Raw genomic sequence first — 27,196 nt, 5'->3', positions numbered from 1 at the left:
TTCCGTTCTAGACACCCGACTTCCTAGCTCTTCCTAAATGCCACCAGGCATGCGTTGTCCTCCCTCGGGACTTTGCAATTGCTGATCCTCCTTCCTGGAATCCTGCTTCCTAAATACCCAGGCGGCTTCCTCACTTCTTTCAGGTTCCTGCTCAGTTCCTACCTTGTTTCTGTGGCCTTTCTAACCATCCCATAAAAAATAGGAAGCGCCCAGCACTTCCTGTTTCCTTTACCTGATTACTTTTTGTCTGTAGTAGCTATCATCATTGACTTTATTACGTATTTAAGTGCGTATTCATTTAATGCCAATATTCCTCCCACTAGAATGCAAACTACACAAAGGCAGGGTTGTTTTTTGGGGGTTTTTGCCTTTTTTAAAAATTAAATTTATTGGGGTGACATTGGTTAGTAAAATTATGTGGGTTTCAAGTGTACAATTCTGTAATACATCATCTATATATCACATGTGTGTTCACCGCCCAGAGTCAGTTCTCCTTCCATCACCATATATTTGACCCCCTTTACCCTCATCTACCACCTCCTCCCCCTTACCCTCTGGTAACCACTAAACTGTTGTCTGTGTCTATGAGTTTTTGTTTGTTTATTTGTCTTGTTCGTTTGTTGCTTTCAGTTTTTTATCCCACATATAAGTGAAATCATATGGTTCTTGACTTTTTCCTTCTGACTTATTATGCTTAGCATGAGAATCACAATAAGCATCCATGTTGTTGCAAATGGCAGCATTTTCATCTTTATTCTTATGGCCGAGTAATATTCCATTGTATATATGTACCACATCTTCTTTTTCCAACATCTATTGAAGGACACTTTGGTTGTTTCCATGTCTTGGCCACTGTGAATAATGCTACAGTGAACATCAGGGTACATATATCTTTACGGAGAAATATTTTCAGATTTTTTGGGTAGATACTGAGGAGAGGGATTGCTGGGTCATATGGTAATTCTATTTTTAATTTTTTGAGGAACCTCCATACTGTTTTCCATAGTGGCTGCACCAGTCTGCATTCCCACCAGCAGTGTATGAGTATTCCTTTTTCTCCATGTCCCCTCCAACAATTGTTATTTCTTTTCTTGTTGATGATAGCCATTCTAACAGGTGGGAGGTGGTATCTCATTGTGGTTTTGATTTGCATTTCTCTAATAGCTAGTGAACTTGAGCATCTTTTCATATATCTGTTGGCCATTTGTATGTCTTCCTGGGAGAAGTGTCTGGGAAAATTGGAAAGCCACATGGAAAAGAATGAAACTAGACTGTTATCTGTCACCATACACCAAAAGTAACTCAAAATGGATCAAAGACCTAAATATAATACCTGAAACAATAAATTGCGTTGAAGAAAGCATAGGTACTAAACTTATGAACCTTGGGTTCAGAGAGGACTTTTTATGAATTTGACCTTAAAGGCAATGGAAGTAAAAGCAAAAATAAATGAACAGGATTATATCAAACTAAAAAGCTTCTGCACAGCAAAAGAAACCATCAACCAAACAAAGGAGCAAACAACGGAATGGGACAAGATATTTCCAAACAACACCTCCAATAAGGAGCTAATATCCAAACTATATAAAGAACTCATACAATTCAACAACAAAAAAACCCAAACAATCCAATTAAAAAATGGGCAGAGGACCTGAACAAATACTTCTCACCTATTTTCTTTAGCCTCTGTCCCTGGCACCTAAGGGTGGCTACTACACAAAGCCGGTTCTCAATATGTAAATAGTGAACTGTGAACATGTGAATATGTAAATCTGGTGACCACTCATTCAGATTTCCTGGTGGGGATGCCCAGCAGAGAGCTGGTATGGCATATGAACTGGCTGAAGCAGAATTACACAGAAGTATTGGGTCCTTTTAAAGAGAATGAAATGGGACTGAAAACTTCCCCATGTGTAAGAATATATCAGTCAATTATACAGTTCCTGAAGGAACTTATATATCTCCTCAAGACACATATACTCAGTTATATTGTCAAAATGTAATATGAGAAAATTATAATATCAAGATTAATTCAATATGCATTTATATTAACTCTCTGACTTCATTATTTCATTCTTCCACCAAACATTTATTCATTCAGCTCTGGATTCCATTTATATTAATGATTTGCACTTTTATTTTGTATGACTTTGAAAAAAATTCTTGGTAATAAATTGTAAGTAGCTACTACTAGTCTTTTTTTTTTTTCAGTGAAACATAACTTTAACCTGGAAGAATACAGCCTCTCTCAGTTCACATTGGAAAATGTGAGTCAACCTTGATGATTTTGTAACATCTCTGTAAATTTCACATGAAAGTAGCATGCATTTTGCCTCTTTATTTGGAGACAACCAACAACTTGATAATTCTTTTTCCTTCTTTTTTGTTTCCTATCCAGGTATTCCTAGAGCTTTGTAAGGAGCAAGAGGTGGGAAATTTTGATGAAGAGGTTGATACAACCATGAGATGGAAATTGCTCTCTCATTCAGAAGACCCATAAAACCTCAAGCCTAATCATTCCTTGATGTCATCTAAGCTTATGTTATATGTAATAATTTGCAGGATGTATAATCTTAAAAATTGTTAACATCGATATTTTGTATATTTAGTCAATAAATGAATACATTTTAAAATTATTCTTCCCCATCAAATTTAGGGATTATAGAAAATCTAATAAAAGCAGAACAGAGCATTAATGATGTTATCTGACGAGCCAGCCACTGGGTGTTGAAGATCAAACCACAAACTTGGAATTTTTCGAAGCATGACTTTTTTGAAATATGACATTTACTAAAAAATTATCTTGCTGAAATATGTGAAGGATGTGTTCAACATCCACAAACCCTGTGATTGCTGCATGCTAGTTTGTGATACATCAGGTTTTTACATTTGCTTTAATACCCAAGTACAACCTGAGAGTCTTCCTTGAAACCTTTTCAGAATTTGTCTTGAAACTCACAGGGTCAGGGCCCCTTGGCTCGCAAATGAATAAGCACATGCATGGGAAAAGCAGTTCAAATACACCTTTTGTAAGCAATGAAAGTCACCGCAGCATTTGTTCAGATTTATAAAATTTTGAATATGTTATATTAAGTTCTTATGGCTTGGGTGGTGGTGATTTGCCTCATCAATAGTTTTCTGTGTATTTACTGCTATTTTTAAATAATTTTTATGTTATATAAGTGTATGCACATGTGTGTACACACACACACACACAAATATTTTGTATTACTCAATTAAAAAAATCTGTCAGCTTTACATATTATTTTTTTCCTTAAACAATAGCTATTTCATTTTGAATATCATCAGAAGGTTTTTTGAAGACTAAGCAGTATTCCTATTGTTTTGGGCGATATGTTATATAACTTAAATTGTTATGCTCAGCAAAGAAAATTTGTATAATGGGAAAAATATAGAAATTAAATAAAGTTGAATAACGGAATCACTACAATTTCTCCATATTAAAAAAATCAACTATTCTTTCTCTAGTGTATTCTTTATAGAGTTGGAATTCTTATAATACATATAATTTCCTAATTAGATATGTATGCATATTTTCTGGTATAACATTGAAATTGTTTTAATTTACTTTTAAACTTATGGTGAGGTTGAAGCTTCATACATTTGCATTTTATTTTGTGTTAATTATTTGTATTCTTTGTTCATTTATTTTTGTGCTTTCACCTTTTTCTCATACATTTTATAAGGCTTTGATATAATTAAATATTTTATTTGTATATTTTCATATATCATAATTATATCTGGAGCATTATATTTCTAAATCTATGATAAATGGTCTATATAGTTTGTTTATTTAGGAGCCTTTAGTGTCCTAGAAAACTAAATTCATAGTGAGAGTTGAATTTATTTAAATTATTTCTAAAACTCAAGCAATAAATTCTCCTGTCTTGCTTAAATGTACACTGTCACAAACATATAACCATTTTACATAACAACATAATGAAATCTTTGCTTCTATTCTTTATGAATTATAAATTGTCTTAACTGTTGTAGAAATATGTTTACAAAGTACTGAATAACCAGTATCAGATATGGTATGAATGTTTTAATATATTAAACTAGACATAGAGTTTGCTAACACTATCATAATATGCCTGTTTAACTTGGGTTTTTATAAGGATTATGTTCTAAGAGAGATAAATGGATACAGAAAGAGGAGCTCAGAGTAAAACAAAAGAAGGGATTTTTTAAAAAGGAAAATGAGTGTTACCATCTCCAATGCTGTTGTAGAGAGATCTTGTGCTAGTTTTGTTCTCTGTTTTCCTAATAGCCCTCTAGACAAGGCCGACTGCTGTGGACTGCATTTCTGGTTGGCTTCCTGTTGGGATTGACCAATTCAATAGGAAGCCTCAACAAGACATGTAAGGATGGAAGAAGAAGAGAGCAGTCAGAATAGTTCTTCCTTTATCCCCTGTTTTGGTACCAGATCTCGATCCGCATATCCTTCCAGTGACCTCCTGCAGTTACGCCCACCTGCTTCTGGCCCCCTTAATACTGTTGACCCCAGGAGTATCTCACGCTAACCTAATCCACACTCAGCCCCCAGCAGTTTATAAAAATTACCATTTAAGTGTTTGTTCCTACCAATTAATGATTCTAATGGCTTCTGTTCCAGGTAAGCGGATCCTGGCTATGGTTCTCTATAGCCATGTGTGTAAAAGAATTATATATTCAGAGGGTGCCAGAAAAAATGTGTACATTTTTTTTTTTTTTTTTAGCTGAGCCATCCTGCTACCTGTTGGCAGCTCAGCGGCTGCTCAGCTCGGGCTGGACTCGAACCACTTGTACATATTTTTAAAAAGGGGAAAAGACTGTATTAAAATTATGCAGATGGTGACCCTTTTGAGCACCTCTTGTAATACAAGTCAAACATGACTTGTATTCATCTTTTGTTATCAGTATATGTTGAATATTACAATTTTAATACAGATTTCCTTTCTTAAAATGTGTCTACATTTTTTGGGTACACTTTGTATATATGTCTCTGCCTTCAGTTCCTTCTTATGTTTGGTCTTTGACTCCAGTTCCTGACACAGACCTCCTAAAACCCTTGGAATTTCCTGAGCAATAGGAGCATCTGGCACAGAGCTCCTAAATCTCTTGGAATTTCCTGGATGATAGGAACATATTTTGTTCTAATGAGATGACTCTGGTGGGCTCCGGGATCAGGGCTGGTCACCAGAAAGACCGAGCCATGATTAGAAACTTGGCACTCTTAGCCTTACTTCCCATTCTCCAGAGAGGGGAGAGGGACTGTAAGTTGAGTTAACCATCCATCATGCCTACCTAACGAAGCCTCCATAAAAATCCCACAAGTACTGGGTTCAGAGAACGTCTGGGTAGGTGCACACATTCATGTGCTGGGAGGGATGCACCTCCCTCCATGGGGACAGAGACTCTTGTGTTTGGGACCACTCTTACCTCACCCTATGTATTTCTTCCTCCGGCTGTTCATCTGAATCCTTTAGCATATCCTTTATTATATAATCCAAGGCCATATGCACATGTGAGATAAAATGGCCAGATTGGGGGAGGAGGGGAGACGCTTTCCTGGGTTTCCTTGACACAGGAGCCCAATCAATGCGTTATGATTTGAAAGCTATTGGTAAAGTCTTAATGGCAGTTAAATTTAGATCGGGGGGGATATGGAGATGCAAAGGTTGATGGGGTTCAGGTGAAAGTTTAGCTGAAAATTGGGATATTTGAACAAACTTTATGTGAGGTGCTCAGCTCTCCTTTACCTGAATTATTATTGGGTTGGATGGTACGTCTGACTAGAGCAGCGGTTCTCAACCTGTGGGTCGCGACCCCTTTGGGGGTCGAATGACCCTTTCACAGGGGTCGCCTAAGACCATCGGAAAACAAAAAGATATTTACATTGTGATTCATAACAGTAGCAAAATTACAGTTATAGAGTAGCAACAAAAATAATTTCGTGGTTGGGGGTCACCACAACATGAGGAACTGTATTAAGGGGTCGCGGCATTAGGAAGGTTGAGAACCGCTGGACTAGAGATCGCTTTTCCCACCTAATACTGTAAAACAGAAGGCCTGAAAGTCAGCCCTCAGACCACTCTTCATTTGACATGCTAAGTGGGAACCAATAGAATGGCCCAAACCCATGCAGGTAGTTAATTTAAAACAATATAGGATACAGCAGGTCCTCAACATAGTCTTGTTCAGTGTTGTTTTTGTTACAACGTTGATGAGATGCCACAGGAACGTAATGCTTGTGTGTATCAGTCAGCCTGTGGTAAAACTGGTTTCATTGTAGCCATTTCACTTAAAGTCCCAGAACCTATCAACAATTTACTGTATTGAGGATTTACTGTACCTGGTAGGCAAAAAGAGATTACCACTTTAATTAATGACCCGTTGAAAGCTAAAGTGCGGAGTGCTGGTACCAGTGAATTCTCTGCACAGTAACCCTGTGTGACCGATGAAAAAGGCTTGTAGCTCATGGAGACTAACAGTAGACTATTGAGGCTTAAATAAAGTTGTACCACCCAGAGCCTCAGCAGTTCTGGGCATTGTTTCAACCATACAAAAAGAAAAGAAAAGAAAAGAAAAAACAACAGGCTAAAGGAAATTGATACTCAGTGATTGTTTTTTTTCAAACATTTTCTTCTATATTCCATCTTGGAAAGGAGCCAACTGTTGTTCATTTTCACATGGGAAGGCTCCTAATTTACATCTCCTGTGCTGCCACAGGGTTTTCTAAACTCACCAACTTGCTGCCATAATTTGGTCAGAAGGGATCTGGACTTGGTGCAGGTCTCCAGTGTAATAATACACCATACTGATGATGTTATGATAACTTTGGAAATTGAAGAGCAGACTGGGACTGATTTGAATGCACTGATGACTCACATAGCCAACCGAGGCTGGTTAATAAGTCCAGCAAAGGTCCAAAGACGCCCTAATGATAATAACATTCTTAGGAATTACCTGGACAGGAGCCACAAGCGACCAAAAATAAACTCCCGTTACTACCCACTGCTAGGACCAGACAAGACGTCCAGCTTTTGCTTGGCTTATTTTGACTTGGGGAAATGCATATTCCACATCTGGGAATACTGCTCTCTCCTATACGCGTACGTAAGACTACCGGAAAGAAAGCCATATTTGAGTCGGGACCTGAATAAAAGCAGGCCATGTCTGAATGACAAAATCAGTAGGTCTCTCAATGCCTTCGGACCCTCATTACTCCAGATTTCACGATTCTGGTTTACCCCGAAACCTCATCTCTGGTGGGTCCAAGTAACATCACTGATTTTTCAGTTGGCTTATCTTTTCCTTGTTAGGATGGGAGGGATGACTGCTAAGCTCTTGACATGTCAGAGGTGAAGGGACTGAATTTCAAATTTTATTGATTTCTAATGAATTTAAATTAAACTTTAAATACCCACCTGGGGCTAGTGGCTACCATGTTGCACAGTGCACTTTTAAAGTTGTTCAGTATTTCTGTCCTCATCCTGAACTATAAGATTTCTAGGGAACTTTGCTCTCTGATCATGCCTCTTTCCTCTCCCATATTTTATATTGTTTGATATTTTAGTTCCCACACTGTGTTTAAGACCTCCCCACACACAAATTGGTCATTGTCATCATTACTTTGCATAATCAATATTTACTTAACCAATACATTTATTAGTTTCTAACATCCAGCTACTTCATTTTGGGATCAATTTTCTTCTTGAAGGATGTCTATTGGTAGTTCTTTCAGAGTTGTCTGTAAAAGAGAAACCGCATATTTTGTTTAAAGATGTGACTATTTTTTCCTTATACGTGAATTATACTTTAGCTGGTTTATCAATCAGCCTTTGCCAAACCACCCCAAAATTTACTGGCTTAAATTGGCAATCAGCTTTATTTTCTTGCTTCATTTCCAGCATCTGTAGATTTATTTTTCTTTGAATTTGATCCCTATTTTTGTTATATTTTATTAGCCATTTTATGTCTTTTTTGAGGGAGCAGATACATCAGCACAGTCCAAAAATGGGTAGAAATCTTGCAATTGTCTTAAAATCACACTGTGTGCTATTTTGGTGTAAATGATGAAAAGTAAGTGGCCCAACATTTTCTTCAGCTTTTTAAGATTTTACACTAAGTAAGCCAGAAAAGTTGCAAAAAATACACCTGGGATGGGTTTAGCAGAATCATGGTTGTATATTGTAAACAATACTTTTCAGGTGACAGAAAACATTTTCTTTGAAGTTCTCATTGAATATTTTACAAAAAGGCTGAACATCTGAGCTTCTTATATAATAGTAAATAATTTCTATAAAGGAAAAGAGTTCATGCAAAATTTAAGATATACGGATTCAATCAAAACAAATATAGAAAAACAAATATAGAAAAGGTTAGTAGCCAAAAATGTTGTGGAATGAGGCATAGATTTCCTAGTAGAGAAGGAGTTAAGATTTCCCAGGTTCCAGCCAGGTATTCTGCACTGAAATTGGCATCTACCATAACAAACTCTCTTTTTGCATACTGCTCTGAGATACTCTTCCACTGTCAACAATGGCAGTTCAATGGCAGTATTGCTTAGTTCTTTCAAAATCAATGAGCTGTTTCTGTAAATCTACCCCTAGCTTGCAATGATGTCCTTACAGCCGATGACGTTTGAGGAGCTCCAAGCTTATCGGTTAGGCTTATTATACAAAGTAAGAAAAAAGGGAGAACACCTGTGTAGACCCAATGGTTTTATCTTATAAATTCAAAATTGGTGAATATAAGGAACAATATTAAATTATATTTAGTTATGCATTAGGCAAATTGCCTTTTGTAAAAAGAATGGAATAGCAAAAAAATATTACAAAATTTAGTAATGCAAATGTCACTGGATGCACTATTTGCATTGCTATTTTTGTCATTGTGCCACCGGTGCTGATGCAAGTCCTGATTTTGAGGAACTCAGCCTGTCTGATAACTCCGTTCCTTCTTGCTCATTTTAAGTATTTTTTAGTTTTTAATTAATTCATTATTTATTACTTTTGGTAGCCACTGATACCGTTCTTGATCCACCAAGGATTTTAGTCAGGAATAAGCGACTTTTGAAAATCTGATACTATGAACCAGCGATTCAAAGACAAACTTCACAAATTTTCCTTTTGTTTTAAGGAGACCTACCTACCTCAGCAAGGCTTTCAGTGTGACTTGAGTGTTTGTTTCTAACATGCGTAAGGTAAACGTCTCTCCTCCTGCGAGTTATTACAAGTCTCCTAATGTTACCGGCCCTTGTGTTCCTGCGATCTCCCAGGATGGAAATCGAGAACCAACACCACAAGAAAACTCAGGCAAGAGGCAAAGGTTTAATAAGCTTGTGCACAAGGGAAGCAACACAGAGCTAGGAAAGGTTGCGGGGGGGGGTTAAGAGAAGTTGGGGCAGGGTTTTAAAGGGAGCTAAGCGGGGTAAAAGTTAGGTCTAGGCATGTGGCGTCTGCACACTGAGACTGCATGCTTCTTCATGTGTCCCATGTCTTATTAGCATGATTTTTAATATGTAAATTAGCGAAAAGTCACCTTAGGAACGGTTTGGGGCCTTACTGCGCATGTGCGGTGATAGGGACAGTCGCTTGTTGCTGGGAAGCTGGTTTTTGTGGTTCTCCTCCTCCCAAGGCTCCTTGATGTCCGTAGGTGGTACCCTAGGGTGGATGTTCTTGGGGGAAATTATCAGGCTCCAGCAGCTGACCCTCCTATCTCACCAACACCTGTTGGTCTATTCTTAGAATTTGCTTCCTCCTCCACCTGAAAGTATCTTAGCCCTCAGGGATGAGATCTCCACCTCATGGTATCAGATTTTAAAATGCCCTCAGTCCTTTCACTTCCTTTTTTTCTTATGAGAAAGAAATTCTCCCTTCTCCTTTTCAAGGTTATCTTCTCCTATTTGTTCTGATCTGACCCCTTCTTATACCCCAATGTCTCATCTGTTACTTAATGTCTTAATTACTTAATTTCTCCTGTATTTTTGTTAGTTCCCTTTTCCTTCCTCTTCTAAAAACCATTTTAAAAAACAAACAAAAACCTACACTTGACCAAAACAACTCATGTTGGCTACAACCCAAACAAGACCTTTCATGCATAACCAGGTTTCTAGGGAAAAAAAAAATGATAATGTTGTTTTTTCTTCCCTACCTCACATTCAACATTATACATTTAAAACTCAACATATGTGTATTGAACCACTTTCATGCCCCAGACTCTGTGACGTGTACAGCAGTGAAGGTTCCTCATCAGCAGTTTACAGTCTCTGGTGGGAGAGAAATGAGAATTCCTTTAACATCTGGTGAGGTAAGCACTACACCAGCAGTAACCATGGTGTGCCATGGGAGATCCCGGAAGGCACACCTGACCCACAGGAAGGCAGGCTAGGAAGGCTCCTTGTGGGGAGAGGTCAGCCTGAGACCTGAAGGACAAGTAAGAATTAGGTAGATAGAGGTAGACATTATGAGAAGCCAACTGAGAGGAAGGTTCGTAGCCACAGAGCAAATAGAAGGAAATGCGAGTGTGGCACCGTCCTTTAAAAAGAGTAATCATGTCTACATATAACTGGAGTTGGAGAGGAGTCAAGGCAAAGGAAGGGTGGAGAGAGAACCAGGGACCAGATGATAAAAAGTCGTGTGTATTTCTGCAGAGAAACCAAGATATTGAGGCGGTTCCAATTAGAGTGACACTATAAAAATTGTATGTTGCAAAGATGGTTTACATGTGGCGTGAAAATGGATTGCTTTCAAGCTTCAAGATGGTAGATAGGATAAAAGATGGATGGGGATAATAGATTTCAAGTATCTAATAAACTTCCAGAAAAAAAAAAAGAATAGAAAGACCAGAAGGAGGGCAATATTTGACCAAAGTATTAGCTGAAAATTTCCCAGGACTAAAAACCAAAAACCAAAAAACACAAGTTTTTTTATTTCAAGTGACCACAAAGTGCCATGCAGATCAAAGAAAAACAAAAAAAGAAAGCTACACCTAAGTCCCTTATCACAAGATTTCATATACTTGTGGTTAAAGAGAAAATCCTAAAATATTCTAGTGAGAAAAAAGAAAATACAAATTAACAAGAATCAATATTATGTTAAGCATTCTTCTCAGCAAAACTAGCTGTGAGAAGGCAGTAACATAGCTATTTTTCAAGTGAATGATTTAAGACATTTTCAGTCAGGGTCAGAAAAACAAAAAAACCCAGAATGACAGAGTAACATAGGTGGAGAAAATGGACAGCTTTGTTAGATAATTTACAAATGGCCAAAAATTATATTAAAATTTGCTTGACGTTACAAGTAACCAAAGCAAGGTATGTTAAGTAATTAAGGTGGTAGTTTTTGGGGGTTTTGTTTTTTTATTTATCAATCAGGTTAGTAATTTTTTAAAATACCTGTAGTTTCCCGTTTGGGCAAGAATATAATCGCTAGCATTTATCGAATGCTCACTCATTGCTAGGTACTGTGCTAAATACTTTACCTGTGTTATTTTGTTAAATCCCTACCCTACTCCCAAATCCTACATTTTTAAATCCTGAATGACCCTGTTGGAGACTCTATCCTACAGGTGAGAAAACTGAGGCTTCCAAGATAGCTCACTTACCCAGCATTGCAGACCTAGTAAGGAGTACAGGTTTCAAGGTCAAATATACTGAAAGGCTTAACGTGTAATGGGAAGGATGGAGGCACATATATAGCAGGTCACGGAGGGAAGATAGGTTGAGATATAGGCTGCTTTTTTTTTTCCACATTGCCAGGGTAACGGGCATTCACATATGTCTGTCAACATTTAAGGGTCATCACCAGTAGAACAAAATACCAGGAAGCTCTTACTCTGACCTTTGCAGATGAAAGGAGAAGAAAAGGGCTTGGGGAACCTTAAAAAAAAGGAACAGAGAAAAACCACGATCAATGGAGAAATGGAAAATCCACAGGAAAGCTTAATTTAGAAACTATAAAATCAGATGACTGGACAAAATGGGTTATCCTAGGGACCTACAGCCCCTCGTGGAAAGTTAAAGATTTGCAGACTAGGCAAAAAGAAAAAAATTCTGCTGTTTCAAGTGGCATCCAATAAGCAGAGAATAGAGGTAGGCCAAAAATATACCTGAGAAATGCAACTACACATAACAATGTTTATCATACAAAGGATGTTTCAAGGTTACCTACCCCCCACAAAACAGAACCAAGGAGAATGTTCATTATATTTTTAAGAAACAAATTTTTGGAAAGTGTCTGACAAAACCCAAACGCAGGCTGTGCAGCTGGGTCTGCAGAAGGACGAAAAACAAGAACAGAAAAGTCCCTGGGCAATAAGCAGACATTCTCAGCCTCTCTCTTTATCAGGCCGTGGGCCACTTCATTCTTCTCTCTTTGCAAATCAGGTTTTTCAGTGTTTGCTCACCCAGAATGAGGGCTACACACAGGTCCCACAGTTCCAAGGACTGGGTACAAGTAGCCAGGAAAGAATCCGAGAGGAATGTTTTAGCCTGATACCAAATTCCTTCACATGAAATCTACATGGCTTCTGGCACGAGGATACTGTTGCAAAATGTATGAAGCGACGGCCAGGAGAATTGTAAATGTGTGTGTCCAAAGTAAGACTCATTGAATGAACAGAGACACACACCGAGAGACAGCATAGCATTTGTCCTTTGAGTTCCCAGACTGGAGATGGTCTGGGTTTTAACCCAGGTTCTGCTCCTCACCAGCTGTATGAACCTGGACAAGGTACTTCAACTCTCTAGACCTCACTTTTCTCATCTGTAAAATGGGGGTGATGACAACAGCGCTTACTCCATGAGATTGTTACATAAATTAAATGTGTTACTATTTCACTGTGCCTTGCATATAGTAAGTGCCATACGTGGCTGCTAAGTAAGTACATTATACTGTAAAATCAGTACCTTCCACTTTTGGAATCCCAAAAAGGCTATTTATTTTTAATTGGTAGGCTGATACTAAAGCTTATTTAGAAGAGTGAAGACCTATGACTTGATCAAGAAAATGTTGACAGAGGTTAATGAGGCTGGGCTTGCTCTGTCCGAGTGCTGCAGAAATCACAGTGATTGATACACGTGAAGGAAAAGGCCAACACATGGAAGAAAAAGAACAGAGCCCAGAAGCCATCTGGGGCCAGAACACATCAGCTGTATCCTAGATACAAAGTTCTAGGAAAAAGAGTTACTGAAAAAAATGTCCTCAATTATATTCCCTGGGTACAAAGTGCTGGCGATGTTAAATGTTATAATTTTGTGTGTTCTACAGAAAAGAGACATACAGAAACAATCAGAAGTCTTTTTTTTTTTTTTTTAAGTTTGACAGCCTCACACATTAATGAGTTCAGTCTGCTTCCACTTCGCTTGCGTGAGCCATTTCTGGACCCATATAATTAACCAAAGAGTAAACATAATTGAATAAGTATTGAGGGAATGGGACGTAGGTAAAGAAAACTTCATGCGATCTGCATGGACAATGGGACACAGACGAGCCTGTCTGACTTAAGAAGTGCATGCCTAGCACACCGTTTCCCCTTTAGTTGTGTGTTCAGGAAATAATCACAGCGCAGAAACCTTAGACTTATAGACCGACAGCTAAAGACAGCTTCACGATGACAAGACGCTTTGGAACTGCCTTGTCTTCCATTTACCCGAAATGCTCAAAAAAGGTAAAATGGCCGCTCTTACCTGTTAAAAATGTTTCTCACCCACTGTGGAAACCAGGACATACTAAAACCCAGTGTTGCTTACAGAGAAAGTAGTTTGTTTTCTGGGACTTGTTGCAGACAGAACAACGTAGGTCTTGGGAGTGGTTTTCATATGACACTGCTCTCAAGATGCTCTTATTTCGCTCTCCAAGAAAGACACTGCACGCAGCATGAGTGTGCATGCAATGCAGTGGGATGCAGAGGGAAATGCAGCTCATTTTGCTGCCCTGAAAAAAATTGCATTGCTTCATTGCCATATTTCTAGATCCAGATTTTAAGAATTAAATTTCTGTGGAAGGTTTTGAGTCACTTTCTGACCTGATTGGTATACTTTGGGTATCGTTTTTGGTTTTTTTTAACTGCCCCCACGCACACACAACCCCCCTGGTCCCCCAACACACACACACACATGCCTCTCTTCTCTGTTCTTCCCTGAACTCTTATATTTCCTTCAAAAACTGGTTTGGGAAATCAACGCTTTCAGTTGGGCCTTGTATGAAAAAGCTAGTTGAGAAAGACAAAATTCTTTCTGGTTTGATAGTTCCGAATGTTTTGCTGTGTCCAGCCAGCCATCTGCAGCCACACACTCCCTGCTGAGGAACTGGCGGGGAGACAAAGAAATGGAAAAGTGTAAAGAAGTCACCATGTGATGTGAGCAGAGAGGTTTTTGGCAGCGGGGCTGAATTAAGACCATAATCCTTTTCAGAAATCAGTCAAAAGCGGAACTATTCACCGTAAACATGAAATTAAAAGCATGATGCAGTAGTGACTGAGAAAGAATGTGAGTTCTTTTCCAGGGCCTGCAGAGAGACCTGTGGATGAACTGTTTCTAGATTCTGGTTCCAGCTTCCTTGTGAGTAAGTTAACCTCTAAAATTGTGGTTCGTTTGCATTTGGAAATGTAACGTACGACTTCAAATAGGAAATGCCAACCATTTGGACGGAAACTATTAAATGCTATTAACAGTAAGTTATTAATGAACTGTTTTGATTTTTCCAATCATCGGAGTATTTTATGATGTATAGCTAAAGAACCAGTTGGAGAACTAAGATTTTTTTTTCTCTATTTTTACCCCATGACTAAAGCATATTTGGACAAATAGCACATATTACCTGCTAGGCTGTTGGACAAATTGAAAGCAATGTAACTATATTGCCTCTTTGCAAGTATGAGCTGTTTGCCACGTTATTAGAATGACTTCTTCTTTTCTGTTTGTTTTCAATTTTACTACCAGAGGATTTGTAAGCATTGGGGTAAGAGGAATCCACGATTTTCTGAGTTTTGAATTGTTTTAGTTGGCTTGAGAATATTTTCTTTCTTTTTTTTATTTTAAATTAAAGTTTATTGGGGTGACAATTGTTAGTCATGTTACATAGATGAGAGCATTTTCATCAGGAAAATTTAGGGAGATATTTTCACTGACTTTGTTTATCATACTGAATATGTAAGAATTTTTATCTAATTTGTTGTGTAATGTATTTATTTGTTCTCTAAATACCAGGAATTTTGTCTGACAGGAAATGACTGTATTTTTATAGCCCAAGTTATGATTTCTAAATCATACAATTTCCAATTCAGAGCAATTTAAGCTAGTTAAAATGTTTTGTGCTTCTATGGCGAATAGTAAATTTTTCCTGGTCTTCACATCAGGATGTGCAGTGGGGGAAAAAAAACAATCAGTCTTAACAGTTAGAAACAAATAGCCACAATTATGACAATTAGGTCATGTTAACGATTCTTTATTCATAAATAATTTCCAGCTCGTGTACTAATCCACACAAAGAAAAAAGAGTCGGCACTCAGGCAATATGGTTAACCCTTTCCGATGCCGCAGTTTGCCACGGCATTGATTTCCGAATCGGAACCGTTGCAGTTGGTTTTCGGCAAGTCACCCAGGCTGTCCCAGCCTGTTCTGACGCACGGTTATCAGGAGCTCGTCCACATAGCTTCTGAATCCGTTTTGTTCATTCCTGGACAATTTTTAAACATAAATCCCTGCCCTCCTGTGTTGCACGACTGGGCACATCATAGAAGGAACCTCCAGCAACGATTTCTGTCCTAAAACGCTTGTCAGAGATGCCATTCAGATTTTTTTCCATCTCGTTCCCAGACCTCATGTTCTCAGACTCCTGTGTTAGTTTCCTGTTGCTGCTGTGACAAATGACCATACACTTGATGGCTTAAAACAAAACAGACTTATCATCTCCAGTTTGGGAGGTAAGAAGTGTGATGTGGGTCTCGCAAGACTGAAATCAAGGTGTTGGCAAGGCTGTCTGTGTTCCTTTCTGAAGGGTGTAGGAACAATTCTGTTTTCTGGCCTTGACAGCTTCTAGAGGCTGCCCTTTTCCGTCCATCCTCAAAGCCAGCAATGGGCTGAATCCTTATAACATCCTGTCACTCTAACCCCCTCTTCTGCCTGCCTCCCTCTTGCATTTTTTAAGGACCCTTGTGATTATACTGGGTCTGCTGAGAGGATCCAGGATTACCTCCCTGATTTACAGCCAGTTGCTTAGCTCCCTCACTCCCATCTGCTACCTTAATGCTCCTTTGCCGTATAATGTAATATATTTACAAGTTCCAGAGTTAGAATGGGACCATTTTTCTGCCTACCATGATCTCTTCAATTCAATCCTCGCCTTTCAGACTTAAGTAGCCTCGGCAAAGTATTGCCCTGAAATCAGCTATGATGAGGCGCCCTCTCTGGCAGTGCCCCGTCCGCAAAGCCTTGAGTGCGTGATCTTCCCTTTTGCATTGCCTCCTGAGTACTAGCAGGAGGCAGCGTAGTCATGGCTTTGCTTCTGCCCTCTGGGTAAGATTAGGATTTTAGACCTTGAACCTAATAGCCAGGAGCAACCTCCTTAGTAAAACAAGGGAAGAGACAGTAATAGCCATATGATTTCCATCCTTGTTTATTGTGGCCCCAAAGGAGGAGACCACTACCCCGAAAACCCACATGTTATTGGCCAACTGGCCTTGTGCTCCAAGCACAAGCTCAAACTACTACTCTTGGAATATTTCCTGGACCAGTTCCCCCTCTTAGAATGTTAGGTTTTGTTAACTAATGTTAGATCTTATGTTTTCTTTCTCAACGACTATAATGCATGGACGTTCATACTCTATAAGCCTCGGAGTTTTTTTTTTGTTATTCTGCCTGATGGGGAAAAAATGAGGGATGCCTTTTACTGAGCAATTATGTAGCTCATTCTGGGAGATAGACTAGTCATTCTTGGTTTGCACTAAGATGACCATATAGATAATCACATTAATACCACCATTCCCAGACAGAGTGTCATATCTGAGATCTGCTGCCTTCATTAGGTTTGAAGGAATCAGTTAATGACTGTTAGATATGTCCTGAATTCTGTCATTATATAGGTTCTAGACTAGAATTAGAATACTCTCTGCAAACCAGTCTATAAAAAGAGTTGCTGATGACTTGTCCCCCACTTGGAAACTGACAGTCTGGCTGGCTGCAGCCTGAAGGGTGGCTCTGTCTTCCTGCAAGCCTAGCACTTATGTGGCTGACCCATAAAAAGGAGGAACCCACAAAAAGGAAGGGATGGACAATTGTCTTCCATTGATAACAGCAGAGCAACATGGGTGCCCGCAAAAAATTATGCCTGTATTGCCTAGAATACATTTCCAGTTCAAGGAGCTCCAAGCACAGATTTATCTGATTCGTGTATCTGTTATCAGTTCACCCCTTAGCCCTGTTGACACCTCCACCTATCCAGTCATCTGCATGGGTGAGTAACAGACATCATGGAGCTGAAAATCATTTTGGGTTCTCTTTTCTACTGGCAATAAAACTGGACTGTGTGCTTTGCAAGAATCCAAGTGTGGTTTGGGGTTAACTCATGGTTCATTGCAAATAGATATTTCTTCAGTGTTCTTCTTTAGTTTTGTCCATTTTGGTGGATTTTTCCAAAGGAGCAAATCACCTTTTCACATCTACTTTGAAGATATCAGACTGATTTTTATTCAATTATAAACTGTTTACTCACTCCTGACCTACCCCATCCTTATCCCATCAACTTGATTCCTTATAGACTTTTCCTTTTATCCTTTAATTTCAAAAATATTATTTTTGGTATTTCCTCATCATTATATTTGGAACTTGGAGAGCCTTTTTAGGAACTTGGAGAGCCCTTTTGGGAAATATGGGAAGTGATTTCCATTGTACTTTATAGAATGCATTTTCTTTAATGTATTTTCTTGCAACTGTATTTTCTTCTTTTGGGGTATCTCTTTACCAAATACTTTACTTGTCATCATTTAGTTCTCTAAATTTATTTTAGTTATTTTTTATCTCATTATTTTCAAGTGTGTTTGATTTTCTTTGAAAATTTGGGAGGATTATAAAATTCTTCTCTGTATCGTGGTCCTGAAAATTATCTGGGGTTCTCTTTTCTACTGGCGATGTTATGCTCTTTATGACTTCAATGGGAATTTTTAGTATTTTAAATATTTTTAGAATTTTAGATAATTGCTTTTAATTTCTTTTTTATCATTCTTGAATTTTATTATGGTCATTAAATGGAAGATTTTGAACTTTTCTTCTATTTATTGCAACAAAATTTTCTTTTTAAAGATTATGCATTTTCTCTGCCTTTTGAGGGTAACCTACCTTCCCTTATGTTCCAGCATTTGGGGGCTCCTGATAACAACTGCACAAACTGAAGCCTGTGGATAAAAGCCTGACTGGGTCCCTCACTCCCTGTCCAGATGATGGTAAGCTCTCTGATCTTGCTCTGAAGGGAGAATTGATCCACACACTCCTTAGATGAATGTCTACAACAGCATGGCACACGGTTTAAGAGCGAGGGCTCCAGAGCTCAACCATCTGGGTTCAATCTATGGTTGTTCCACCATCAGCTGTGTTTGGAGAGTCACTTTGCTTCTCTGTGACTCATTTTCTTCATCTGTAAAATAAAGAGGATAATGAGATCTATCCCAAAGGTTTATTGTGAGGATTATACTAATTAATTCCCACAAAATACTTAGAACTACCTGGATCATAGGAAACCATTATTAAGTGTTAATATTATTTTCTCTCCAATATCCTATATTCAAACTGTGTCCAATCTTCCTGTGTTATAGCCATAATGAACAATATGAAATTCTCTGAAATGTCATGAGATTTTTTTTTAATCTACTTGCTTTTGGATTTAATTGCTGTTAGGCTTATTTGTTTTTTTAATGGTTGGCTTGGGATTTTTTTGGACTTCACTCATAAAACATTGATAAACATCAAGTTAAGTATGATTAACTTGATTTCATGGCACACAAAATGATGGATGGGTTCAACGAAAGTTCCTACTTTGTTTAGATTATTTATTTCCTTAAATTTTGAACTCCCATTTCATACTCAACCTCCAGTCCCATTTTCCACTGCCTCTCGTGACCTTTTTATTGTCCTTGTTAGTGACCTTTAGTTCCTGGATATTCTTGAACAATGTGTATTGCATGTCGTGTTAATCAATGTAAATGATATGGTAATAGAACTCTCAACTTTTTCTTATTTTTTTTAAATTGGCACTGTGTTTTTAAGATGTCTTGATGTTGATGAGTGGATACCAATCCATTGCTTCTGAATCCTACACAGTACTCTATGGACTGTATTCATTAAAATTTGTTTTACAACACTGCCACAATCATCTACATTACGAAGAGCGTCTTTACACAAGTCCTGTCGTGGACTCATGTGAAAATCCCTTGTCATACACACCCAGGAGCAGAATTAATGGGTTGATCATCCTAATGAATTGGTAATGAATCACTAAAATGGCTGTGTAAGTCTAAACTCACACCAGCAGTGCATACAGTTCCTTTATCCTCATTAGAACACTGAACGGTGCCAACTTGTGGGGAGCACAACACTTGACTCTATTAAACTCTCTGATGTTTCTCAGTCCAATGAGGGAGAAATATAAATCATATCAAGTAATTAAACATTTTTTTATTTTTTTCACTACTGAGCTTGAATATCCCTTTATATGATGTTTTTTGTTTTGTTTTGTTTTGTTTTGTTTTGTTTCACTTTTTGGGTTCCTTCTTTGCTACACATGCAATTGGAAGCAGCTATTAAGATATTTCTTTTTGGTTTGATTGCATAATGGTTTCTGTTTCAGACCTTCACGTTTACTTCCTTAACTTCCTCATTTTAAAATAAACAGGTCAGAATGAACAAGAGGCACATCAGCGTGGGTCAGCAAACGTGGGCCCTTCTCTGCAAGAATTTCTTGAAAAAATGGAGGATGAAGAGAGAAACCCTGTTGGTATGGTTCAGAGTCTGTGTGTTCTCCTATCTAAAAGAGGAAGAAATATTTTCTTGGGCACTGCAAACATTTTATTTTCATTATTTAATGTTCATACATATTCTAACTAACAGGCTGGGTTGTTGTTTTTTTAATTTTTCAAATCTGGACTTTGCTATTATTTCAAATAAGATTCCTTTAAAATTTATCATTATTATATGTCTTACTGGAGGCATTTTTAGAAGAATTCAAATTCAGAAAATCCCTGAAAAATAAAGCCACATCTTTATACCACAGAGATAATAATTCTTAACACCTGAACTCATTTGAAACTCATGAAGGCATAGGTACAGAAGGTGAGGGTCAAAGCCAAAGAAAGAGGCAGAATTTAATCTAGAATTAATCCAGAAAGTAAGCCAAAGTTTAAAAAAAACATTCAAAAGACAAATTGTAACACTTCCACACAATTGGCTATGGATACAGACAATGTCAAATTGAAAGAAATAATGGGCGTGTAAACAAAGAGGAAAAGAAAAAGCATTTTGAACTTTTGCTTTTATTAAGAAAGTACTTATTTTGGGGGGATCATAAAAATGGTTAAGTAAGCTTTGTGTAGAAAATTCAGGTAATTCAGAAAAATATAATAAATAAGTTAAAATCACTCATAAAATACCCATAGTTCAAGGGTTGAGATATTAACATTCAATTTTAAGAACATTGTGTTTGTGTGTGTGTGTGTTCAACAAATGTGTATTGAATGCTTAGATTGGCAGGAATAGGTCTACAGAAATCCCTGCATGAGTAAGGACTATATAAATATAAATATAAAAGTTATATTCTACTCTATATGGATGTTTTGCTACCATCATTTAAATTCTTTTTTATCTAAGTATTGTATCTGTTCATTTATGTATCTAACTAGGTAGATTAGGTATAGATACAGACCAACACACATAGCTAAAATAAGACCATATGGTGAATAAGATATATACCCTTTTTAAAGGCCGTATGTTTAGAGTTAAAGCTTGAGTACTAAGGTGTGTTCTTATCACTGGACTCCATGTACATTCTGTTGCATTGGCAATTCCAGAATGTTGTTGCCATGACAAAGACTTAACATTCTTCTTACAAGCCATATTTTGGGACTAGCTCCTTCCACTGACAGGCAGCAGAACATAAAAATATGACCTTGGCCCTGTTGATGAAAGTTGGTTATCTATTTCACGCCATCTAACAGTTCTCTATCATTGTCACTCAGGTTTCAACATGACTGTAAACCACTGGGCCGTTCATGAACCAATCCAGCCTCAACATTTGCATTAAACTATGACAAACTTAGATTCTTAGTTATAGTTTGCATTGATGCTACCACTCTGTCTTGTTGGATGATGTGCATATTAAAGGACAAAAGAAAATTGAGACATTTAAAACCTGGAGACAGGGAAAAATGAAATGCAAGCTACATAAGAGAATTGTGTTTTACATTGTTTATGGATAATTAATCTGTGGATAAGCAGCTATTGATTTGCTTCATTTTTTCTCTCATTGCTGTGCAGGAATGGCTTTTCTCACTTCTTCTAGCATTATTTGCATACCTATTATCCTTCGATATGTATCAAAATAGTGACTTTCCTCAAATGCCTGCCATGGATCTGGGACGCGTCGATAATTTTAATGATTCTAATTATATGATTGCCTTTGCACCCGAATCCAAAACAACCCAGGCGATAATGAACAAAGTGGCGTCAGCCCCATTCATGAAAGGTATGTTCTCTGGCAATTCATGGTAATTTCCTTTTTGGCAAACCTCATAAATTCATTTTGAAATGTCCTGATAAACTGTGTTAAATGTTTAAGTTTCTAGATTTAATGAACAACATTAATGCATACTCCTTTCCAATACCAAGGAGATTTTCTTACTAGTCTCCTATTTAGGAAATTTCGTGTTAAAATGGTTATACTTTTTATAGTCCATATTAAAATGAGGTAGTCCAGGATTATTCAAGTGTATATTTGTGAGAGGTTTTTGAAAACATTGGACAATGGTGACAGCATGGTTTTTTAATCTCTTCAAATACGCACATAAAAATTGTAAGAGAAATTAAACAGCAGAACCAAGCAACCACGTGCAATATGTACAACAAAAATAGATGACAAGGTGTTTCCTTAAACCCTAGAATATAAATGAGTGAAGAAGCACTAACAACCGCAAGGCTTGCATGGCACCTCTCTCTCGGAGGTAGTGATGGGCCTGCAAAGAGAATGAGAAGCCCTTAAGAGGAAGCCAGTAGCCACTGCAAAGCAGAGAGGGCCAATATGAACACAGGCGAAACCATTTCAGTAACTGGATGGGTGGCATCATCCTGGAATATCAATCCCAGACTGGTATCTGTGTAAAGTGTGGGATATACCAAATAAGTAATTATGGAATGGTCTACCCTCTCACCCCTGTGTCCTTGAAACACAGGAGTCTCAAAGAGGAAGAAAGGAGGTACAGGAGATACGGGAAATTTACAGGGGGAGAAATCTTGTCATTCCAGATAGCTAGGAAGCCATCGAGAATAGGTTGTGTCAAAAAGACTCAGCAGTCAACTTGGAGAGACTGTCCAGGGTCAAAGTTGACATATGTGGAGCTTCAACAAGAATATTCAATGCAATGATTTATAACTCATCCAGTGTGTATTTAAATCTATGCTTTCATAGTGATATTGAAAAAAAAATGCTTGCCCTCAGAGGATGATAGAAAATCAGTTCTTATGAAAAGTTGTAAATAAAGAGGAAATAGCAGCATTTATCCTATATGAGCTGTACTATTGGATAACCAATCAGACGATGGAAAGTACTGTTTTATAAAGTTTCTACTAATAAATGAAAAGCAAAGGATGGCAATAGAACATCACCATTTTGAAGCTCCCAATGAATCAATGGATGTAGGTGTTGAGTGTCAGTGGCTGCCAATATCGCAAAAAATAAGACAATCAAAAATGGTGACACTCCAATGAAAGAACACACCATCACCTACAGTCTTGCCAAATGGATTGGACCTGAGTCTGACTAAACCTCTGGATCCAGCTGCCAGATGGCAGGACACAGAGGACAAGGAAACATGTTGAATTGTACCAGGAGTATGCATTCAACACAATCCGTACTGTGGGTTAAACGGCCGGGGTTTGATCAGTAAGAGTCATTCACTTACATTATATATTTTAGACTAAACAAAGTCTCTTGAGAAAACACTCCTAAAATTTAACAATTTTATCCTGTCCCTGGAGCTTGGCCACGCTGACACCATTGTCAAATGGAATAATGTGTTGTAGCATATGTTTCAACTTTAGATAGGTCTATATGTACATGAGTTTAAATGTATGCATTGGTATTGTTATTATTCCAAATCCATTGTGCTTTAAATTATTGGTTAAATAGTTTATTTGGAAAAGCACTATCTATTTGTGATAAAAGTGATTGCCACATGATATTTCTGATTTTGTCTAGAGCTTTACAATCTCCCCCCCCACCATGTGAATCTCTTAATGAAATATAACATAAAGTAGCTTTAACATAATTGAATATGGTATGCTGTCTTTGAACCACATAGAAATCTTCTTACATAGCTATTCTCTTTTTTTCACACGACAGGAAGAACAATCGTGGGTAGGCCTGATGAAAAAAGCATGAATGAATTGCATTTTAACTATTCTGTAGATGTAGTGAGAGTCATCTTTAATGATAACTTCTCATATCATTTGAAGTTTTCCTGGGGAAGTAGAATCCCCGGCATGAAGGAACACAGAGACCATTCAGGTAACTCTCTTATTAGGAAAAAAAAGATGTGTTGCTATTATGTTATTAGTCAGGAGGGAGTGTATGTGATAGCCGAAGTATCCACAACATACACGTACTTTTAATTTCTGAACATAATGAGAGTCATTCTTATTAAATAAAGCCTATGTTCTTAAGTACCCATATATTGTTCTATTAAGAAATTCTATTGATATTACAGTCACGCGCTGCTTCACGACTGAGATACATTCTGAGAAATGCATCGTTAGGTGATTTCATTGTTGTGCAAATGTCACAAAGTACACAAACCTGGGTGGGTTAGCCTCCTGCACACCTAGGTTCTGCGGTACAGCCTACAGCTCCTACTTGGCTACAAGCCTGTACAGCGTGTGACTGCACAAAATGGCACGCGATTAAATCAAGCACAAGAGAAAACGATGCAATTAAAAGATGCGATAAACACAAGATGTATGAGGCTACTTCTGGAGTGACACAGCATACTGTTTTACAGCAAGCTTTTTATGTATAGGTAGAAAGAATGTACTCTAAAATAATGATAAAATGTATAGTATAGTAAATACATAAACTGGCAATATAGTCATTTATTATCATTATCAAGTATCATGTACTGTACATAATTGCATGTGCTACACACTTTTATATGACTGGTAGTGCAGTAGGTTTGTTTACACCAGCATCACCACCGACTCCTGAGAAATGTGTTGAGCTACAATGTTATGGCAGCTACGATGTCCTGAGGTGATAGGAATTTTTCAGCTCTATTATCTGTGGCCCAACATGGACTCAAATGTCGTTATGGGGCCCATGACTGTATTCCTGTGTTACTCCTAAATGAAGCTCCAAGAAAAGGCTCTTGCTCAATGATTCTCAAACATTTAAAAATGTTAGTGCTTCTTTTTCATGAGCAACAGAGGAGCAAAGCTCAACAAAACATTCTTGGCTAGGGGAGAGAATTATGAGATTGAATGAAAAGTTATTAAGAACTGGGCTTCATATTAACAAAGCAACGCCGGGGCGTTCTTCATACATACCTCACCTGAGATATGTACTTTCTATACACTGAGATATGTACTTTCTATACACTGAGATAAGCCTCACCTGAGATAAGCCTTTCTATACACTGTGTGATCGGAGATGTGGAGTGCATTTTGGGACAGTTGACATTTCCGTTTTTCCAAAACCAAGATGGCCCCACCCCATCATAATTGTTTATGTTGTTTATGTTGCATTCTTCTTTTACTAAAGCTCATTGTGAAATGGAGAATGAGAAAGTCACATGTGAAGCTTCGGTGTTCTGGGAGAGGGGCTTTGTAGCTTTTCAAGCTGCCATAAATGCCGCTATCATAGAAGTGAGTATTCAGTGAAAGGAGCACATTGTATTGTAAATTAAATTTTGATGGATGGTTATCTGATGAATTGTCCCATCTTGTCATAGAATTAATTTATCCGCTTAATTTATTTGGTGCAGTGCACTGAACAGCTGCTCTGCAGTCATGCACCGCTTAGGCACTATGATGTTATGATGGCTACAGTGTCACTCGGCCATAGGAATTTTTCAGTTCCACTATAATCTTATGCAGTCCGTCGTTGACGGAACTGTCATTATGCAGCGCATGACGGTAGTTACACCATTACGCTAAACACTGAGGATCGGGAAGTAAGTAGGACACAGGCCCTCTTTTCTAGGGATAGTGGATGGTGGGAGGAGATAAATGGATAGATAGTCATAATAGGAGTTTAGGGTCTGCCATGGCATTATAAATGGTGTGCTAGGCAAACAATGAACATGCTTCGATGTTCTCTGAACATACTCTGATGAGAAAGATCAGAGAAGACCTACTAACAGAAGTGACATTTCAGCTGGGACTTCAAGGTTGAGTAGAATTTTATCCAGTGAAGCTGGTATGTAAGGATGTGCTAAGATGTCCAGACAAAAACTGGAGTGTGCCAGGAACTACAAGGGGACAGATCTATAAGTAGAAACGGGCAATTTTATTGAAAGGTAGAAGGCACGTAATTTCTTATAATTGAGAGAAAACACAGGAGGTTATAATTAGCTTAATAATAACAATTTGTTCCTTGATATCTTTCTTCAGATCACAACAAACCATTCAGTGATGGAAGACCTCATGTCAGTTACTGGTATAAATATGAAGATACTACCTTTTGTTGCCCAAGCAGGAGTTAAGACTGATTTCTCCATTTTCTTTTGCATTTTGTCCTTTTCTGCATTCATATACTATATGTCAGTCAATGTTACACAAGAAAGACAATACATGAAGTCATTGATGATAGTGATGGGACTTCAAGAGTCAGCATTCTGGTAAATGACATGGTTACAATCTGTCATGTAGCATACATAAACAGAACTAGTTGGTTGGACTCCTTAGACCTATAAAGTATCATATTTAAACTTGATGCTTTCATAAAGTAGTATATTATAAATGAATAAGGTAGAAAGACTTATAGGCTTGGTAAATGAAACTGTTCATACTTCATTAAATTAAAGGAAGTCTACTTCTATAGCTTGCTGAAACCCAGATCACTAATGGATACAAATAATGACTCTAAGTCATTAGTTACCATATATGGGCGAAAAAAATATTTATACAGAGGGTGCCAAAAAAATGTACACACATCTTAAGAAAGGAAAAAACTATTAAAATTGTAATGCTCAATATATACTGATACCAAAAGATGAATACAAGTCACATTTAACTTCTGCAATTACAAGAGGTGCTCAAAGTGGTTATCATCAGTGTCCAGACACTTCTGACTACGGCGAACTACTGCTTGAGCAATGTTGACCAAAGTGTCCACTTGTATACATTTTTTTGGCACCCCTGGTATATATATGTATATGTATATGTATATATGTAAACTTGAGGTTTCTAATGTTTGATGAAATATGTTTCAGATGTTTGATTAAAAAGGGTGATTGACTTTGACCCCATATTGAACGAATTATTACTTTTATGACATTGAAGGGGAAAAAAAACTGTTACGCTCTTTACACATAGACTTTTCTTTCGTGGAGGTGTAGCAGGCTTGGGAGGCAGGAAGTCAGGGGTCATCTCCATCTGAGCATTACCACCTGGAACAAGTTACTTAACCTCTTTAAACCTCAGTTTTCTTTCCTGTGAAACATTGATAATATCTACCTCTTACTGGACATATGGATTAAAGAAGGAAGTGTACTTAATGTGCTTTACACGGAGCTTAAGGAAAATTAAACTCACTGTTAGGCAGCACTCAGTTTTGGGAAGTAGTGTGGTCTGAGAAATGCAACTTAGGAAACCAAGGACTGAATCCTAATTAGCAACAGTATTTAAAATGAGTTTAGCCAAAAGATGTTTTTGAAACATAGTTAGTAAAAGCATAAGTTCTGGAGTCAGAAAGCAGTGGTTTGAATTTGCCTTTTACAC

The 27,196-nt window shown here is 37.7% G+C and overlaps 2 protein-coding genes across 6 annotated transcripts in view; both read left to right on the top strand.

The window, feature by feature from the left end:
* The window catches only part of ABCA6 (ATP binding cassette subfamily A member 6), a 58,280-nt gene extending 55,070 nt beyond the window's left edge, over nucleotides 1–3,210 (top strand). For all 5 annotated transcript variants that reach the window (XM_019623810.1, XM_019623809.1, XM_019623812.1 and 2 more), the window contains 2 exons: nucleotides 2,212–2,267; nucleotides 2,399–3,210. In XM_019623810.1, the coding sequence (XP_019479355.1) occupies nucleotides 2,212–2,267; nucleotides 2,399–2,500 (158 nt within the window). In that variant the 3' untranslated portion in view covers nucleotides 2,501–3,210. The remainder of the gene's footprint in view (nucleotides 1–2,211; nucleotides 2,268–2,398) is intronic.
* Nucleotides 3,211–14,298: 11,088 nt separating this feature from the next.
* Nucleotides 14,299–27,196, top strand: part of ABCA9 (ATP binding cassette subfamily A member 9) — a 50,215-nt gene continuing 37,317 nt past the window's right edge. The window contains exons 1-8 of the mRNA XM_019623804.1: nucleotides 14,299–14,570; nucleotides 15,824–15,930; nucleotides 18,358–18,444; nucleotides 19,890–19,991; nucleotides 21,527–21,734; nucleotides 23,607–23,771; nucleotides 25,017–25,120; nucleotides 25,868–26,094. Of these exons, the coding sequence (XP_019479349.1) occupies nucleotides 18,439–18,444; nucleotides 19,890–19,991; nucleotides 21,527–21,734; nucleotides 23,607–23,771; nucleotides 25,017–25,120; nucleotides 25,868–26,094 (812 nt within the window). The 5' untranslated portion in view covers nucleotides 14,299–14,570; nucleotides 15,824–15,930; nucleotides 18,358–18,438. The remainder of the gene's footprint in view (nucleotides 14,571–15,823; nucleotides 15,931–18,357; nucleotides 18,445–19,889; nucleotides 19,992–21,526; nucleotides 21,735–23,606; nucleotides 23,772–25,016; nucleotides 25,121–25,867; nucleotides 26,095–27,196) is intronic.

The sequence above is a fragment of the Hipposideros armiger genome, unplaced genomic scaffold (genome assembly GCF_001890085.2).
Source record: "Hipposideros armiger isolate ML-2016 unplaced genomic scaffold, ASM189008v1 scaffold_562, whole genome shotgun sequence".
In the NCBI taxonomy this organism is placed as follows: domain Eukaryota; kingdom Metazoa; phylum Chordata; class Mammalia; order Chiroptera; family Hipposideridae; genus Hipposideros; species Hipposideros armiger.
The sequence above is the reverse complement of the archived record's forward strand: the minus strand, read 5'-3'. Positions and strand labels throughout refer to the sequence as shown.